At 44.2% G+C, this 19,813-nt stretch overlaps 1 protein-coding gene across 1 annotated transcript in view; it reads right to left on the bottom strand.

Moving 5' to 3' along the window:
• The window catches only part of EXPH5 (exophilin 5), a 68,235-nt gene that overhangs the window by 32,392 nt on the left and 16,030 nt on the right, over window positions 1–19,813 (bottom strand). Inside the window, exons 2-3 of the mRNA XM_060234845.1 lie at window positions 8,256–8,413; window positions 2,807–2,987 (exon numbers count right to left, since the gene is read on the bottom strand). Of these exons, the coding sequence (XP_060090828.1) occupies window positions 2,807–2,987; window positions 8,256–8,413 (339 nt within the window). The remainder of the gene's footprint in view (window positions 1–2,806; window positions 2,988–8,255; window positions 8,414–19,813) is intronic.

Below are 19,813 nucleotides of genomic sequence, written 5' to 3'. Positions count from 1 at the left end.
GAGATTCCTTCCTAGTGATTATCTCTGACTTCTCCAATATAACAAAGTGAGACCTGCAATCCAAGACTGGCTGGTTATTTAAAATATATGGCCACCTTCCCATTCTGCGTTTCCCCGCCTCTTAGGGGTTTGCCAGCTTCTGAATCATCTCTTTTCAGGGCACCAATTAGCAGGTGCACAGGCCATAGAAAGCTTCTTCACCAGATGATTTATTCATAGGAGTAGACGGTGTCATCAAGTGGTCCAGGGATCCCATAGGGTTTTCAAGACATTCAGAGGTAGTTTTCATTGCCTGCCTCTGCATAATAATCCTAGACTTCCTTGGTGGTCATCAATCCAGGTACTAACAAAGAGAGCCAGTTTGGTGTAGTGGTTAAGTGCATGGACTCTTATCTGGGAAAACCGGGTTTGATTTCCCCACATGCACATGATTCCTCCACATGCACTGCTGATGTCGCCTTGAGTGAGTCACAAGTTCTCACGGAGCTGTTGCTCTCAAGAGTAGTTTCTGTCAGAGCTCTCAGCTCCACCTACCTCACAGGATGTCTGTTATGGGGAGGGGAAGGGAAAGGAGATTGTAAGCCACTCTGAGACTCCTTCAGGTAGTGAAGGGCAGAGTATAAATCTAATCTCTTTCAGTTTGGTGTAGTGATTAAGTGTGAGGGCTCTAATCTGGGAGAACCGGGTTTGATTCCCCACTCCTCCACATGCAGCTGCTGGAATGGCCTTGGGTCAGTCATAGCTATCGCAGGAGTTGTCCTTGAAAGGAAAGCTGCTGTGAGAGCCCTCTCAGCCCCACCCACCTCACAGGGTGTCTGTTGTGGGGGAGGAAGGTAAAGGAGATTGTGAGACGCTCTGAGTCTCTGATTCAGAGAAATGGGCAGGGTATAAATCTGCAGTCTTCTTCATCTTTCAGGGTGGACCCTGCTTAGATTCTGAGACTGAGCCTAGCCTTCAAACCTCTTGCAAAGGGACTGAAGAAAGCCAAGCTGGTAGGTGGCAAAGAATTTGTAACACTCAGTCTTCATGCAAAACAAACTCAAGTAACCTTTTAAAGTAAGGTGGAGACTTTGCAAGGAGGCAGCATAAACGGAGCATTTAGCAAATCAGTTTAGAGATTGCCCTGTTTGTTTACATTTCACACAAAGCTCTGCATGTCTCTGCAGGGAGCCATTGCATCAGATGAGGCCCAAAGGAGGTGACAGGCAAGCCAACCCAGCCTGTCCTGCCCTAGGGGAAAACCCTTGCGCTCTCAACTCAGCTCAAAGCTGAGAAAGTGAGCATTCTGATGTGGAAACAGCAGGAACAGGAAATGCAAAGCAAATGAGCCGTGAACCAAAAACAAAAAAAGCGCAAGTCAAATCATACAAGTATTTAGTCTTTGTTCTTCAACAGGGCAATGATCAGCAGCTCTCCAGCACATGTGCAGAGTTCTGCACATGAAAAGCCTCCTCCCGGTTGTTGTAGAATGAGGGAAATGCTCAGCCCATTCTGTGAGAAATTCTTTTATGAGTGCAGAACCATGTCACAAAGGGAACAGGAAGCCCATGAACATAAGAACATAAGAGAAGCCATGTTGGATCAGGCAATGGCCCATCCAGTGCAACACTCTGTGTCACACAGTGGCCAAAAAACCCAAGTGCCATCAGGAGGTCCACTAGTGGGGCCAGGATACTAGAAACCCTCCCACTGTTGTCCCCCCCCCGCCCCCGCAAGCACCAAGAATACAGAGTTCCATCTATACTCTGTTGCTAATAGCCACTGATGGAAACCTGCTCCATACGTTTTTTCCAATCCCCTCTTGCAGCCATCTATGCTTGTAGCTGCCACCACCTCCTGTAGCAGCAAATTACATGTGTTAATCACCCTTTTCTTCTATCTGTTCTAACCCAACTGCTCAATATCATTAAGTGTCCACGAGTTTTTGTATTGTTAGAAAGGGAGAAAAGCACTTCTTTGTCTACCTTCTCTATCCCATGCATAATCTTGTAAACCTCTATCATGTCACCCCTCAGTTGAGGGCTTTGAATAATACAGACACTAGTTGAATTTATTACTAGTACTAGCAATATCCAGGGCTAGCTTACCCCACTTCCTGCCGTTAGCAAGCCACACTATGCTCTATGTTTGCATGGTCAGTATTCAATCCACAGTTTCCACAACATCCCTCCAACAGCCACTTTTGACAAGAAAGCATGGGTATGTCAGGGGTATTGCCACAGTTTGAAAATAATCTATGTGCATATTTATGAGCATATTTATGCCTCTTCCAGTGGAATAACTCAACAAAGCAATACAAACCACACATCGTATATGGACCTGGAAGCTTCAGCCAGTTGCTGCTGCTGGGCATGTGTCTTTTGCATGTTCCCAAGCATGCAAATGCCCTTCAAACCTTACAAAGATGACATAATCAATGGGCAGTGGAAACATTTTCTATGTGCATAATGCAAAGCCATTATTGCAAAACCATCAGACACAGATATAGACAGCAGAACAAGAAAACAAAAATATGAAATTTGATGTTTTCAGCATCAGTTTTTCCTGTATTTTTAAAAAGTATGTTATAGTCACACAAATAGGGGAGGAGTTATGAATCTTGTAGGAGAGAACAAGATGGGAAAAATTCACAGGACTATGCTGGGGCTAGTAACAGTGTCAGGGTGTGTGTCCCCAACAGAATTGCCTGTGGATGTGATCATCTTTTTTAAAACGCTGAGACAAACCTAACCCTGGATCTTCAGGACTACTTGTGAGAGAGGCCAGAGCAACTGAATAGACACACACAGGGTGTTTCTAGGCTCACCGTGGAGGGTGATGGTGCTGCTGAGGAGGTGATGACGGAGGCTTCAATGGCTGCCTTTTTGGTTTTCTGAAAGAGGAGAACAGAGAAGCAAATGGTGTCCGCAGTCCTCCCAGGATGGAAGGAGATCCATTTTTCTGGGCTTGGGAGTTTTGTGGGGTGGAGGGCTTCACAGCTGTAGAATCTGAAAAGAAAAAAAAGGAAGAGACTGAAAAATGTGCATGCATTTCCTTTGAAATGTAAACGTGTTTAATATAAATGCTTCTGCACTTATTCGACTCTCTGGGTCAAGCTCCATGTCTTCCAAAAAGTGTGTGACCATGTGGTGAAAAAGATTTATCTTTAAGGACTGAGTGTGCTGGATTGGGGACCAGCAGACAGCTGATGTGACCCATTAAACACCAGTCACAAATTGGAGGACAGGTCAAGGGACTGAATCCAGATCTCCCTTCTCCTGATCCAGCAAAATTCTATCCATTCTAACCCAACTGCTCAATATCATTAAGTGTCCGCGGGTTTTTGCCCTTTGACTGCAAAAGGGCTGCTGGAGGGCCACAGGTGGTCAGGAGTATGCTACAGAGAGGTCCAGTGGCTCAGTCACTTCCCCAATAAACACACTTGGCAGGGATCCAGCCAGCAGCAGCACGATAAGAGACATTATGCTAGTCAAGCCAACTGAAATGGTGATGATGGTCATTACTGTCGCCCCCGGCTGGGTCTGAGCCAAGCAGTGTCTGATGAGGCTGTTCACCAAACCTTGTTCTCGGATTGTTTTATCAACCCAATTTTCAGCTGCAACACATATAAATCTCTTATGACCACACTGATTTATTTGGTCAAATCAACAGAGGGAAGCAATTCACACCTGCATTCGGTTCACCAAAATGACCCTGAAAAAATAGCAGCATTGTGTGCACATTGGAGTTCAAGCAAAACCTTGCCGTGGAGATGTAACTGATCTCTTTATGATCCAGAGAACCAGGAATTTTCTTTACTTTTTCTAAAGAATGGGCTGAATTTTCAGAATTCAGGGCTGGGTGCCAGATTCTGCACTAGATGGAATAGGAAAAGGCTATTCCTGACCAGAAGGATGATACCCAAAGGTTTTCATAGTCGTTAAATATGTGTGGAGACACAGGGCCCCTGTCTGCTAAAACTGGACACAACAGACCAAGTCCCATCAAAAGCAATAGGGCTTAAGTCAGTCATGGCTTATTTGTTCCAATGGATTCAATCATATTTATTTTTAGTAGCATCAAGACATTTTCTGGATGAACAGGGATAACGGGGTGGAGTGCAAGTCCACCAGATCCAGTGGGAGTTTGTCACAGATTTCAACTGTGTCCATGGCTATGAACCACCACCTAGATGTCTGTGGAATGGAGAAATTACTGTGTCTAATAACTAAACTGGATGGTCTGTGCCAGTCACAAAAACATCAAAACCAGGCCCCCATATACAAGGAAGAGGCTTCTATATACTGAAGGGACTACCACCAATGCATTAAAATATGACTGCACAGGGCTTTTTCTGAGTAGGAATGCACAGGAACGCAGTTCCGTCCGGCTTGGTATCAGGGGGTGTGGCCTAATATGTAAATGAGTTCCTGCTGGGCTTTTTCAACAAAAAAAGCCCTGCGACTGTATAAACTCACTGAAATAAACTGGCTCCCTCTCTCAAACCCTGGCCCTGATAAGAACTGAGCATGCTTGAAAAGGCATGGAAAATTGAAAGCAGTTGAGAATCAAAGGAAAGAATCATTGAAGGGGGAGGGTGAAATTGCCCTTGTCAAAGTCCCAGGCCGGGTCCCCCTGGGTTATTGTTCCTGGTTCCCTGTTTGGAACCCTGAACAGCCCCCCCAAGACCATAGATCCTTGAGGTTAGATGCACGCAAGAAAACCAGATCAACAATGTATAACGATTTGTGCAATCATTAGAAGAATTAACTATGCAGTATAATCTTTATAGCTTAGCAACAAGAAAAAAACAAGCTAACTTTTCTCTCTAATATACTGAATACCTGGGTCTTAGAAAGCAAATCTTCTTGAAGCATAAAATCCAAACAGTAGCATAAAAACTCTATATATGTTCCAGTCCATCATGATGAAGCATACATATCAAAGCATACTAGCATGGCATTAGCATAACTCTCTCTGGCCTATAGCCTTATTATGCCATTAAAACTGTTCTCAGGAACTTTCCTGATGAATTGGAAACTGCTCCTAATTCTCCCCATCTGGTTACACAACTGAGCACAGGAACTCTCAGCTGGGCCTAATTGCTACATTCCTGCATCCAGCTTTGAAGAAAATAAGGATGGTAGTTGCAGGAAGGCTCTGATCATGAACACCTATGAGCAGACTAGGCCTTCTAACATTCATTTCAATAACAATTTATACCAATTTATATTTAAAATGGGCTCAGGGTGGCTTACATCATAAAACCAGAAAGATAAAACAGTAAAGCAATATATAAGATCAACAATTGGTAACAAAAAACCTGATGCCTCATCAGAAGATGGATGGATGATAGAGTTTTGTTTGTAGCTATACCTCCCTGTTGTAGCCATTCCTCCAAGAGCTTACAGGGCTCTTCTTACAGGGCCTATTGTAAGCTCTTGGAGGATTGGCTACATCAGAGGGATGTAGCCTAATATGCAAAGGAGTTCTTGCTACAAACAAAGCTCTATCTATCTATCTGCCTGTCTGTCTGTCTATCTCCCCAGAAATTCCATTGTCTGAAAAATATCAAATGACAGCAAGGCACTGGGAAGGAGCGATATTTAATTTAATTTTATTTTTCAGTTTATACCCTGCCATATCCCACAAGCAATAGGTTCTCTTTAATCATATTCACATTAATCCTTGAAGGAAATTAGGGTGCTTTGCCTCGCAGCCTTGCTAAACCCCTGAGTGATTAAAAAACAATGCACCAATATCCTGTTTTTCTCCAAAGAGATCCAAGGGGGCTTATTGAGTTGTGCATGGGCAGATTTGGGGGATGATTTTCCGAATCAGTCCCTCACAGGCCACTCCCTTGTCTGCACTGGGATAGCAAGTGAAAAAACCGATGGAAGCAACACTGTCTTGAGACAAACTCCTCTTATTTGTGTCAGTGTCAAGAAAGGCAGCAGATGGGCTCCATCTTCCTGTCCCGACTACATTGTCACTTATACACTTCCTGAGTCCCTTCTAATCTGTCAAGGTCCCATTCATCCATTTCATTTATCCAAATTGAGTTCCTGTCCTCTGGCAAAGGGATTGAGAAGTGCCCTCTTTTGTAATTTGCAATCTGATTTATGTGAAGTGCTTCTGCGTCTGAGAAAGACTAAGGAACTCAAGTGTGATAAGTCAATCATTACATTACGGTTTTTCCCCTGTGATAGATTTTCCCCTGCAACAGAACTCCTAAATAGTCCTCATATAATAAAGCTAACACTGCAGCAATTTCATCAGATCATTGTAGCAATTCGATTAGTGTCTGCAACAGGTCTAATTCCAAAGCAAAACCACAGCTCAGTTGGATGTAGCAAAACTCTTTTAGTACACTTTTATTTTCAGGGACATCATTTCCACCTGAAAAACTGAAGGCCTTTGGGCAGAAGTAGGTGTAATTACATGATCCTTTCCCCCACACTGTTCTTTTTATGGAACACAAATACCAGGACTCTTTTCCCTTGCTCCAGTTTTCCACTAAAAGTCACACACTCCAAACTGATCTCACACAGGACCTTTTTTGAAGAAAAAGCCCAACAGGAACTCATTTGCATATTAGGCCACACCCTCTGACATCACCATTGCTCCACACAGGGCTTTTGGTTGAAAAAGCACAGCAGGAACTTATTTGCATACTAGGTCACACCCCCTGACACCAAGCCAGCAAGAACTGTGCTGCTGCTAAAAAAAAGCCCTGATCTCACTACAAATGATAAAAGCTCACATTTTCTATAACAAGGATAAAAACAGTATGCAGAAGGCAGTTTTTGATTGGAAAATGAGCATAACATAAAAACAGCCCTGCAGGATCAGACCAGTGGTCCATCTAGTCCAGCATCCTGTCTCACAAAGTGGCCAACCAGATCTTCTGGAGGGCCAACAACAGGTAGGGTTGCCAAGTCCAATTCAAGAAATATCCGGGGACTTTGGGGGAGGAGCCAGGAGACTTTGGGGGTGGAGCCAGGAGACATTGGGGTGGAGCCAAGATCAAGGGTGTGACAAGCATAATTGAACTCCAAGGGAGTTCTGGCCATCACATTTAAAGGGACTGCATATCTTTTTAAATGGCTTCCTTCCATAGGAAATAATGAAGGATAGGGGCACCTTCTTTTGGGGCTCATAGAATTGGATCCCCTGGTCCAATCTTTTTGAAACTTGGGAGGTATTTTGGGGAGAGGCACTAGATGCTATACTGAAAATTTGGTGCCTCTATCTCAAAAAACAGCCCCCCCCAGAGCCCCTGATACCCGCAGATCAATTCCCCATCATTCCCTATGGGAATCGTTCATGGAGGTGCATGATGGCTGTGGGGGCGGGGCTTCTCCCGCTGGCCAGCTGGCTGGGGGAGGGGGGAAGCCTGTAAAACTGGGGGATCCCCCTCTGGGACCTGGGGATTGGGAAGCCTAACAACAGGGCATAGAGGCTGAGGCCTTCCCCTGATGCTTCTTCCTGGCACTGGCATTCAAAGGTTTTCTGCCTTTGAATTTGGAGGTTCCCTTTATTCACCAGGGCACATAGCCACCATGAATTTGTCTAATCCCCTTGTAAAGCTGTCTATGCCTGTGGCCATCACTACATCCTCTGACCATGAATTTCACATTTTAATCATTCATTGTGTAAAATGGACCAAAGATACATCATTAGTACCCCATTGAACCCAACCACCCACAAAAAAACCCACAGCATCAGTGACTACATTTGTATAAAGAAAAAAAAAAGTCAGGAAAATGGATGCATAGCTCCACCTTTCTCTACTTTAATGAGGAAAAAAGGAAGCAAATGTTTGTGCTCTTCTTTTGTTCTCAGAAACAGTACTTATTTTGGCAGCTGTGAAAAACTAGACTCTGTTCCCCAGCTCCTCTCTGCTCTTCTGCAAAGGAGAAGTCCTGGGTAGCCACAGACAGGGTGGTGCTGCCTTGCCCTTTCTCTTGAGTCTTGCCTGACATCTACATTGCTGCCTTATTAGCATCAGGCCAGAACAGCTCTGTTTTCACAGACGTATAACTGTTGAGCTGTCATTTTTAAATTCCATTTTTATGGTCTGCTTGTAGACTGAGGAGCTGTTTTATGTGTGCTGCTTTAGACTAATGAATAATTTTTAATGCTTTTCTTGGCTTTTTTTAACATGGTTTTAATGTTTTATAGGTTTTATTGCTATGATTTTATTGTTTGGGGGTTTTTTTATTTGTGAGCTGCCTCAAGCAAATAACCCTTCTACGTAAAAAACTGTGACTTACCAGGTTTTATGGCCTTTCTCAGCCTATGCGCTAGTGGTTGCTTAATCATTTTGCTGACATCAGTTTCATTCTGAAATTTTCTCCTCTGTATTTCTTCAAACCACTTTCCAGTCGCTCCCGGAAGCACGGTAATATCTTCCTTTTTCTTATGAAGTTTGCTAAAATAAACAAATATAATGTTTTAGCATTTTTCTTTCTTTCAAAATTTGCTCAGTAGCATTCCTAGAAGAGTGGTTCTCTCTCATAAAAATATTCATCTTTTCCCCAGTCCAAACACACACAAAAATTCGTGCTATTGCTCAGTTAAAGAATTCATAGTTAGTTAATCACATGAGTTCTAATCAATTATATCTGCACACATTTCCATAAAGGAGAAAGTCTATTCTTATTGTTTGAGATTTGCTAAGGGAAATTTAAGATAATGCTTTCCATCTGCAATTCTTATAAGTAGTCATTACAAATAATTAAAATAGTTAAAGTAATAATGAATAATTTCATCAATAATTTAATTAAAATAAAATAATTGAAATATCTGGGAATGGTTCTAGTCAGCTTTTTTGCTTAACCTTAACCAAATTCCATTCCTTGATACAGCTGCCATTTACACGGCTTTTGCCTGTGCAGGGCCCATGTTCCCAACATAGCCTTTTTAGTGGTTAAAAGGGTACATCTTCCTCCCCTTTTCAGAGTGACTGGATTGAACCCTTAAATGTCTACTGCCAAACTAACTGGAGGCACCTTCACAACTTCTAAAAATTACTTTAAATCAGTCAAACACTGCAGCTCAAGTATTTATACTAATATTGCACCTCTAGTATGGGATCAGCAACCAGAATCCCCAGTGACAAATCTGCCCCCCCCCCAATTCTCCCCCCACTAATTGGTCCTCCAGTAGCCAACCTAGAAGTGGTAGCTGTGACAACAGGAGTTGTTGGTAGTCGGCCTTGAAAGAGCTTGTTGGTTGATAGGGGGAGACCATAGGGGGAGTCCTTCCTGGTTCAATATCCCTCATGGGAATGTACCGCCATCAGTATGATTAATGTCCCGATCTTATAAGCTGCTGCACTCAATTCATACTGCCCTCTAAAATTTGCTGAATGAAAGGCTGATTAATATCACTACTTAGATTTCCTTGCCAGTAGGTGGTGCAACCTGCCTCCCATGTGAAGCAAGGAAGCAGAAAAGCTGCTCCTTTAAAAGAACCTGCCTGCCATCCCCACTTTCGAATCAGCTTGTGGGTAAATGCCACGAGGATTCTTAACATGTCAGGCTGCTACATATGCAATTCTTCCATAGCCTCACAAGTGGCAACAAAGGGTGATGAAGATGGTGAGGGGTCTGGAGACCAAGTCCTATAAAGAAAGGTTGAATGATCTGGGCATGTTTTGCCTGGAGAGGAGGCGGCTGAGAGGTGATATGGTCACCTTCTTCAAGTACTTGAAGGGCTGTCATATAGAGGATGGTGTGGAATTGTTTTCTGTGGCCCCAGAACGTAGGACCAGAACGGGTTGAAATTAAATCAAAAGTTTCCAGCTCAACATTAGGAAGAACTTCCTGACCATTAGAGAGGTTCCTCAGTGGAACAGGCTTCCTCAGGAGGTGATGTGCTCTCTTTCCTTGGAGGTTTTTAAACAGAGGCTAGATGGCCATCTGACAGCGATGTAAATCCTATGAATTTAGGGGGAGGTATTTGTGAATTCCCTGCATCATGCAAGGGGTTGGACTAGATGATCCTAGAGATCCTTTCCAATTCTATGATTCTATAGCAAGTGTATCAAGACCAAGCACTTTCTGGGTGAATGAAGATGAATTTGTTCTTCATTGTTACAGAATGAAAAGCAAAACTCTATAGAGGCACAGCTGATTTTAGAACACTGACTGTTCTGAATTTGTATAAAATCAGAGGGAGTGTGAGGTACAATTAAAAAACAACAAATGAGAGGAGGCTGCAGAACCCTTTTTCTTGACCTGTTTCTTTTCACTCATCACCCCTCTCCCTTCAGATTTCCCCCCTTCTACTGGGGCTTACTTCCAAGTTCAAAATTCCACTGAGGAGGAGTATAAGGGCAAAGTTAACAAGTAGGGAAGGATTCAGAAAATCTTCCCATCTGTCACTTCTCTGCTTACAATTGCCCTGCTTCTAGTTTATATCAATCAGATGACAATTCTACATTCTTAGACATGTTAGCCACCAGTACATGTAGTCATCTCCCAAGTAGGTGCAAATGCCAAAAAGTGTCCCATACACCACTCTGAGTCAGACAAAACAGCTATCAAACAATACGAGGCAGGCAATCTTAAACTGATGCCTTTTTGCTGGAATCCAGAAAGTAAACAACACATAATGAAGACTCTGAGACTGTACAAATGGGCACAATATCACACATCTGCACTTGACATGAAGCAAAATCCTTCCTCTCACTCAGCCACTCTGGGATAATTTCACATTGCACTCTTAAAAAAAGCTTTCCTTAAGGGTAATCCCTCTTGAATCAATTTGAGTAGGATTCTGAGTAAACCTTCTTTGGATTGCACTAGAACAAAGTTTGAGTCCAACAAAGTTTTATTCTTGGGATAAGCTTTTTTTATGTTGATCTTAAAGGTGCCACTGGATTCAAATTTTGTTCTGTTGCTTCGAACCAACACGGCTACCCACCTCAATCAGCCATCCAACAGTTAGTCATCTGTATGGGCTTGCACTCTTCTGATTTTACTACTTTCACTGATTTATGGCAGAATCCCTTGTAAAATGCTACGCCAGCTTCAGACTATATTTTTAACCTAGCTTTCATTATCTGACCACACCTCCAAACACGTAATATGTTTAACGTACTGTGCGCCCTCTAGAGGACAAAACGTCTACTACAGAAACCAGAAGATGCTGGTGGTTTCTGTGTGGCACAGGTTTGAGTGGTTTCCCTGTTGCCAGTGGGGCTGCTGATACAGCACAGTAGCAACAGGGCTTGCCCATGGCAGGTTTCTGGGCAGTTTCCTTGCTCCAGTCCCTCAGGAGTGGTCACCCAGCCTCCCTTAGGTGGTGGCGGCCACAAGCATAGCCACCTTCAAGAGGGGTTTAGATAAAAATATGGAGCAAAGCTCCATCAGTGGCTATTAGCCACAGTGTGTGCGTGTGCGTGTGTGTATAATTTTTTTGCCACTGTGTGACACAGAGTGTTGGACTGGATGGGCCATTGGCCTGATCTAACATGGCTTCTCTTATGTTCTTATGTTATGTTCTTCTCTGGGTCATTGGGACTTTTTCTTTTAATATTCTCAGTTTCCTATTGTTATCTCCATATTAGGAAACAGGTTCTGTGAATTCCAATAGTGCAACAGGTTCTGTGAATTCCCAGCTTTCCACTTTTAAACGTGTAAATCTCCAGTCTCTTCCGTTGTTGAGAGAAGCTTTTCCCCTTATATCTCTGCAACGGAAAGGGCTAGAAACATAATTTTAAAAATGAAATTGGAAATTCACAGAACTTGCTACAGTTATTATAATGGTATATCAATATAACTATATGAAATTGACAGGGAAAAAACCCTTGGGGGAAGGAAATGGCCACTGAGGGGGACAGGGTCAGGGAAAATGGCAACCATGAGGGCAGGAAAAGCTGAACATTCCCACCCATACAACAGCCATCCTGGCTTTATTGTGATCTTTCTGAAGCCTTTGGAACAAAGCAGGTTAGAAATACACCAAAGGAAAGCCAGGGGACTACACTATGATGCTCTGTGGAGGAATGATAGAAACCTGTCTCCCAACAACATTGAACATGGGGCTGATGATCCTACTGTCACCATTTATCTTGGTGAATTCCAGATAAGACTTTTGTAATGTGCTCTATGTGGTGGGACAGTCCTGGGAAACAAATCTGGAAGCTACAGTTAGTTCCAGGTGTAGCTGCTGCCCAGGTTTTATTGGGATGCAGCAGGAGAAAGCATATCGCACATTTTCTGGCAGTTAAATTGGTTACCTGTATGATTCTAGGCATAATTTAAAGCACTCTTTTGACCCTTAAGCTCCTAAACAGTCTGCATCCAAAGTATCTATAGCAATACCTAGTTCCAGGCAAATAGTTCTTCTTAAGAGATGCCAATGAAACAGTATTCAGGATTTTGTCCATCAGAAGCAGGGTCTTTTCAATGGTTGCCCCAATACTGTGGAATAAGTTTCTCCTATAAATTTGCTCATGCCCTTCCTTTATTTTGCTTTTTTCCCTTCAGGCTCTTTGATACTGCATAGCAGCATTTAGTGTTTTTTCTTTTTGCTGCTGAGAATCATTCCCCTCATGCTTCTTTCAGTTCCCTATGGAGGCTTTCCTCTGCTGTGGTTTACACTTCCTCTCCTGCTAGCACTTCTGTGCACATAAAGCTTCCTTGTAAATAGTTGTTGAATATTACTGCAGTTAGGGTTTCATTATATGAATGCTCAATCCCCTCACAAGTTTCATGATTAATTTTCCCAGCTTTTTGCATTCCGACAGATTGCAGGCAGAGGGACTTGGATTTATGGTGAGGGGAGTCCAGAGTGGAGAAAGGTGGGCTATCGTACCTTCCTCCCCTGCTGAAAATCACCACTAGAAATGTGTTAGAATAAAGTTAAGAGTCCAGTGGCACCTTTAAGACCAACAAAGTTTTATTTAAGGTATGAGCTTTCGTGTGCATGCACACTTATTCTGAATAAGTGTGTTTGCACACGGAGGCTCATACCTTGAATAAAACTTTGTTGGTCTTAAAGGTGCCACTGGACTCTAACTTTGTTCTACTGCTTCAGACCAACATGGCTGCCCACCTGGATCTATCTTCACTAGGAATGTGCGAGTGTGTGTGAAGTGCCATCAAGTCACAGCCAATTTATGGCAACCCCATAAGATTTTCAAGGCAAGAAACGAATAGAGGTGGTTTGCCGTTGCCTGCCTCTGCAGTGTGACCCTGGACTTTCTTGGCAGTCTCCCATCCAAGTACTAACCAGGGCTGATCCTGCTTAGCTTCTGAGATCTGGCAAGACTGGGGTAGCATGGCCCACCCAGGTGAAGGTCTGCTAGGAATACAGAGTTTGAAAACTGTGCAGACAATAATAATAATAGATTTTATTTCTACCCCGCCCTCCCCGCCTAGGCGGCTCAGGGCGGCTCACAACAATTCATACATTAACATAAATGATAAAACATTAGATTTAACAATTAAAATTAAACATATAAAAACCAGTTAGTTAAGTTAAAATACATAATTTAGTTATATTATATATATATCTGGCAGCAATAGGCTTCCCAAATCTCCCGCTCTGGCGGGAGACTTCTGGTTTCACAGCCTCACCTCCCGCTTTTCAAAACTCTGGAAGCGGGGGTGGGGGGTGGAGGGGGGGGAGAACATACCTTTAGGCTTCATGTAGAGCTCCTGAGCCGTTTGCAAAATGTCTGCCCCTTTAAGGCTGGGCAGGAAGCCGGAAGCAGGAAGGGCTTTTGAGAACGGCCCCTCCCTTTCTTTGCTTTCGTTTTCACAGGAAGTAGAGTTGTCCGGAGGAAGATCTGGTAAGTGTGTGTGTGTGTGAGAGAGGGAGGGGGCAGGGGATTCCCTAGTTTGGAGGCCCTCCCCCCCCTTTAGAAAGCATGGGGGGGGGAGGGAAATGTCTACGAGGCACTCTATTATTCCCTGTGGAGAACGATTCCCATAAGGAATAATAGGAAATTGATCTGTGGGTATTGGGGGCTCTGGGGGGCTATTTTTTGAGGTAGAGGCACCAAATTTTTAGTATAGCATCTAGTGCCTCTCCCCAAAATACCCCCCAAGTTTCAAAACGATTGGACCAGAGGGTCCAATTCTATGAGCCCCAAAATATGGTGCCCCTATCCTTAATTATTTCCTATGGAAGAAAGGCATTTTAAAAGGTGTGCTGTCTCTTTAAATGTGATGGCAAGAACTCCCTTGGAGTTCAATTATGCTTGTCACATCCTTGTTCTTGGCTCCACCCCCAATGTCTCCTGGCTCCACCCCCAAAGTCTCCTGGCTCCACCCCCAAAGTCCCCAGATTTTTCTTTAATTGGACTTGGCAACCCTAGGCAGCAATAAAACTGTTCTGGCGCTGATTCTGCCAGTTAAGGTAATATTAAAGATGGCGGTTCTTTGTTCCTAGCAACTCAGCAGTCGATATCGTTATAAGCTTGTCTAAAAAGGGCGGTCTTGCAGGCCCTGCGGAACTGGTCGAGGTTCCGCAGGGCCCGCACAACAAACTGCCAGACGCAAGGTAAACAATAAACAGTGGAGCAAGCAGAATCACAAAAGCAGGAGACAAAGCAGTAGAAGCAAGATGATACTATTACAATTGTTGTTGCAGTAGACTATAAAACTTTTCTGTTCTAAAGGCACCCTCCAAAACTGTTCAATTCTACTTCCCTTCTAATCCTTTTTTTTTTAAAAAAATGCTCTCCTGAACGTTTCTGCTTTGCACACTCCGCAGAAGAAGATTTCTTGGCTTAGGAAGTCTTTCATCTACCCTAAATTTGTTGCACTATCTGAATTCAGGTGCTTTCAGCACAGCTTCTGTTTTGCCCTCGAACCAAGATTCTAAATGAGGATTACCATAAATTTTTAATCTCAAGGTTAGATCAAAGACTCCCTGAACCAAGAAATCTTGAATGGTGGCTCTGCATCTGAGGGGAGGGATGACAGAGAGTTCAAGTGCAATAATAGTTTGGGCACAAGTTCATCGAGAACAAACTCCAAAGAAAGCCCAGGGGCGGGTGCTTGATTCATAAAATGTATCAAAATCTCACCAAGAGCCAACAAGAAAACACCCAAAGGTGATAAATGATGGAGGGAAAAACATTGCCATTAGGTTTATCAACTGATTTAAAAGCCTTAAGCTAATAATTTGCTTTTTAACCAAAGGAATCAATTATATTTAAATATATCTGCCTGAAACAAAACCCAACATTAAGTATCAGAATAACCTTATGCACATATATGAAAGTACAATAAGCATCAATATATAAAGCATATCAAGGGGGAAATCCAAACTATTTTATTTATTTATTTATTTTGCAGGCTTATAGTCTGCCCTTTCCCGTAAACGGGCTCAGGGCAGATCACAACACAATTTAAGTAACAATAAAAACCCACAAATTAAGACTGAAAACAATGCAATAAAATTGACAAAACCGGAAGTAGTAACTAAACTGCATCGCAGGCTGGAAGGGCACATTTTACAGAATAAACAATCGGCCCAAGAATAAAATGATGGCAATAATAAATAAGACAGTACAGCATGATGTCACAACAAGGGAGGCCAACTGATGGAGTAGAAGCTGGAATAGGACGCCCGCTGCCTCAACCAAAGGCCCAGTGGAACAGCTCTGTCTTGCAGGTCCTATGAAATGGTAATAGCTCAGGTAGGGCCCAGATCTCCCTAGGGATCTGATTCTACCAGGCTGGGGCCAGGACCGAGAAAGCCCTGGCAAGAGCAAATATTCCAAACATGAATATACAGCCGATAGGTACAACAACAGCTGATAGGTAAAGTTCATAAACAATGTTCCATCAGCCTCTGCTTGGCATGCGGAAGGTCCCAGGCTCAATCCCTGGCATCTCCTGTTAAAAGGATCAGGCAGTAGATAATGTGAAACCTTCGTCTGAGACCCTGGAGAGCCATTACCAGTCTGGTTAGTCAATACTGACCTTGATGGACTGATGGTCTGATTCAGTATAAGGCAGCTTCATTTGTTCATGTGTATAAATGAATACATTAATTAAATAAGAATAAATTGTGCTGAATGTGGCTGGTGGCCTAAGGTCGCTCAGCTGATTGCAGATAATGCTTCATGGTGTTTAGCTAGTCCTATATATATATATATATATATATATGGTATTTATGTTTGTGCATTTTTATTCTGCCCTTCCTCAAAGGAGTTCAGGGTGGCATTCGTGGTTTCTCCTTCCTCCACTTTATCTTCACCACAATGCTGTGAGGTAGCTTAGACTGACAAAAAGAGTGACTGATTCAAGGCCACCCAGTAAGTTTCACAGCAAGCAGGGACTTAAACCTCGGTCTCCCGAGTTTCAGTTCAACACCCTAAACACTGCACCACACTGACTCCCACGGTTTCAGTATGGCTTTTGGGTTCACTAATGGACCATCAACATCTTTTAGCATTTTTATCATGCACAAAAATAGAGCCCTAAGATCTTTCCTGCTTCTGCCATGAAGATGGATAGATAAAAATATAAATTCAACAGGTTCCGATGTGTAAATATGTAACAATACAATCAACACCGGAAATTTTTTGGATTCCTTGGTAGCAGCACGGAAGATGACAGGACAGAGAGATGTGTACCAGGAAGTGAGGTTTGTCCCATATATGGAGTTGTGTGGACTTTTTCACTGTTAGACTTCTTTCATGATTGTGTTTTGTAACCAGCTGCTATGTTTAAATGTTGTTAAATCTTTGTCACTAAATATATGTTTGTACACACTTTGGTGTGATAATAAGTATATTTCCGGTGTTGATTGTATTGTTCCATGAAGATGGATAGAGCAGCCATTTAACTTCCTGGTGGGCCACTGCCTTAAAGCAGTGGTCCCCAACCTTTTTGGCCCCAGGGACCGGTAGGGTGGGGGCACCTAATTTGGCCTCGCCACCTGCCCCCACCCGCAGCACCACCTCCTCCTCCCTCTGTTTTTACATTGTTAAGGCTGGGGAAGGGACTGTGAAGCGCCTTCAGGGCTCTGTAAAGGCTGACACCCTCCCGCTATTTATTTATTTATATTTTTATTCATATCCCGCCCTTCCCACCGAAGTGGCTCAGGGCGGCTTATTGGTGGGGAAACCGTGGTGAAACCATGGTGGCAACAGCCCACTGAAAAAGCCACACTGCCCTTGCCCCCTTCCCACTTCCCTCCTGGGCAGGGGAAGGAAGTGGGAAGAAGGCAAGGGCAGTGCGGCTTTTTCAGCAGGCCACTGGCCACTGCTGCTGCAGTTTCCCCAGCAATCAGCTGATTGGCGGGGGGGGGGGGTGGCCTTTACAGAGCCCTGAAGGCGCTTCACGGCCCTTCCCCAGCCTTAACATTGTAAAAATGGAGGGAGGAGGCGGCTTTGTGGGGGGAGGGAGGAGGTGCTGCGGGGGGGGGGTGGCGACGAGGCTGCGTGGTGCTGTGTGGGGGGGTGGCGAGGCTTGGCAGCTCAGTTATTAACAGGCAGTGGCCCGGTACCAGTCCTCGGCCTGGGGGTTGAGGACCCCTGCCCTAAAGGGTCGCTGATAGCAGGAGCAAGCATAGTAACAGTGACCCCTGCAGCACTGATTTGTAGCATCACAGGGGCTAATCGACTTGACTTGTTCCAGGGCCATTTTTGCTTCCCAGTCCGTGAATGGAAGAACCAGCCAACAAGTTTAGGCAAATCCTTGAAGTTGAAGAGATTCGGAGGGGAGGGGGAGTCAGCTTTTGCAATCTATGCCTCCATCTGCCTTCTGACCTCCCTGCCACTCCCCACCTGCATTCCTTCTTGGGTAGCTGTGCTAGCATATCAATGGGATATAATTCCATAAAAAGATTCTCTAGCGCATACCCAAGGAGGACAAAGGCAGAAGTACACCTTAAGGCAATTTTAACCAGGGATTCATCGGGTGTTCATGTATTTGTTCAATTGTAACCTATTTATCTAGATGCTCCTCCTCCTTATACCAGACCTTCTCCTCCACTGGCCAGACCAAAACCTGGTTTCCACATCAGCCTCCCTCTTGCTTTTAAAAGTCAACCTAAAGTGGGGGTTGAGCTCACACCCACCCAGACCCAGACCAGGAGAGCAAATTGGTTGATGAGAGTTAAAACAGGAAAGAATGGCACCTGGACCTACCGTTTGGCAAGCAAGGGCAACTTCTCCCTGTCAGTCAGCTGGGTAGTGTCTGTTTTGTTGACACCCAACTAAGCAATGGTGGGGTTTCCAATATTGCAAGAACATGGCCACCGAGCTTGGTGTCTTATTGACCCTCCAGTGTCTCGGTCCCAGTGGGATTTCATGATACCCCAACCCCATAATAGACGCTTGGGAAAACTGCAATCAGTTCTTCCTAGAATTTTTAAAAGCCAAACCGCAATTTATTGTCTACAGCCCTGATTCAGATTGGGCCTGTTCAGGAGGCAAGCAGGTTTTGTAGAAGAAAACTGCTCTTCCAACACTGTTATTTGCACAGGGAGGGTGGGGAGAGATAAGTAACACGGATAGTCCCTTTCCAGAGTTACTAGGGGTAAGCAGGACAAAGTGCCTGAGGCCCACTGCAGATTTTTCCTTTAGTTTGCATCAAGGAAGCACAGATGCATGAGAAGACCCTAATTATTGCACACAAATGACACACAAACACATGCTTTCTGCCCTTTAACTTTTTACAGTTTTGTAACATCCAGGATGATTAACAGTTCTGGTGCACTTGAAAGCTTGCCCAATGTTTTCTGTCAATTTGGTTCATCCTAATGAAAGATATCATACATGGATACCATACTTCCAATTAGACATTTTCAGGGCTTTATTTTCGGGGGGCGGGGAGGGGGGGAGCAGGAACGCAGTTCTGGCTGTCTTGGTGTCAGAGATTGTGGTCTAATGTGCAAATGAGCTCCTTTTTCCACAAAATATAATATATTAACATGAAATATTCATGTTAACATTTATATATTATTTAACATGAAATATTATATTAACATTTATATAATATATTAACATGAAATATTCTGGAAGAATGTGGCATGTAGACCACTGCAAGCTGACCATAAAGTAACAAACAGAATCCATAGAAATTCACAAGTATATTAATCCTAAACTCCTGCGAGCAGGGCCGGCCAGGTGTGGGAGTCAGCGAACTAGGCGACGGCCTGCTGCGCTTGCTCCCACAGGGCCTCCTCCCCATCCCTGCTCGTGCCGTCCCTGAGCTTTTCTTGGCTCTGAGGGGTCAGAGGAGCTCCCCCAATCCCTCAGAACTGAGAAATAATGCAACTTCCCCTGCCCAGTGTGCTCCAAACTCAGAGCACGCTGGGCAGGGAAGGGACCCATTGTTCTTTCTGATCAGCTCCCCTGATCCCTCAAAGCCCAGGAAGAATGTGGATTCCCTGCCCAGTGTGCTTTGAACTTCCCCTTGACAGGGGAAGACGGCAAGCAATCAAAGCGATGAAACAATGCACCCCCTGCCCAGCAGCCCTGCCCTGCTTTGTAGGGAGCTCAGCGGGGGCTGCAGGTAGTGGGGGGGTTGTTTCTTCGCTCAGAGCAATCAGTGAAAAAACAATGCCCCCACACCCCCTGCTCAGCTCTTTATAAAGTGGGACAACGCTGCTGGGCAAGGGGCACACCATGTGCCATTGTGATGACATCCGCACATTAGACACGGGGGGGGGGGGGCGCGTTTCTGCCTTGGGCAGCAGAAACGCTAGTGCCGGGCCTGCCTGCAAGTTAATAAAAGGGTCATTCTCCTACCCAACAGCTATATGGCAGCCTCCAGGTGGTAGCTGGAGATCTCTGGCAATTAAAACTGACCTCCAGGCAATGACAATCAGTTCCCTTGGAGAACATGGCTGCTTT

This window comes from Heteronotia binoei, chromosome 3, assembly GCF_032191835.1.
Source record: "Heteronotia binoei isolate CCM8104 ecotype False Entrance Well chromosome 3, APGP_CSIRO_Hbin_v1, whole genome shotgun sequence".
Lineage (NCBI taxonomy): Eukaryota > Metazoa > Chordata > Lepidosauria > Squamata > Gekkonidae > Heteronotia > Heteronotia binoei.
Note: the sequence above shows the minus strand (reverse complement) of the source record. Positions and strands in the feature narration are given on the sequence as shown.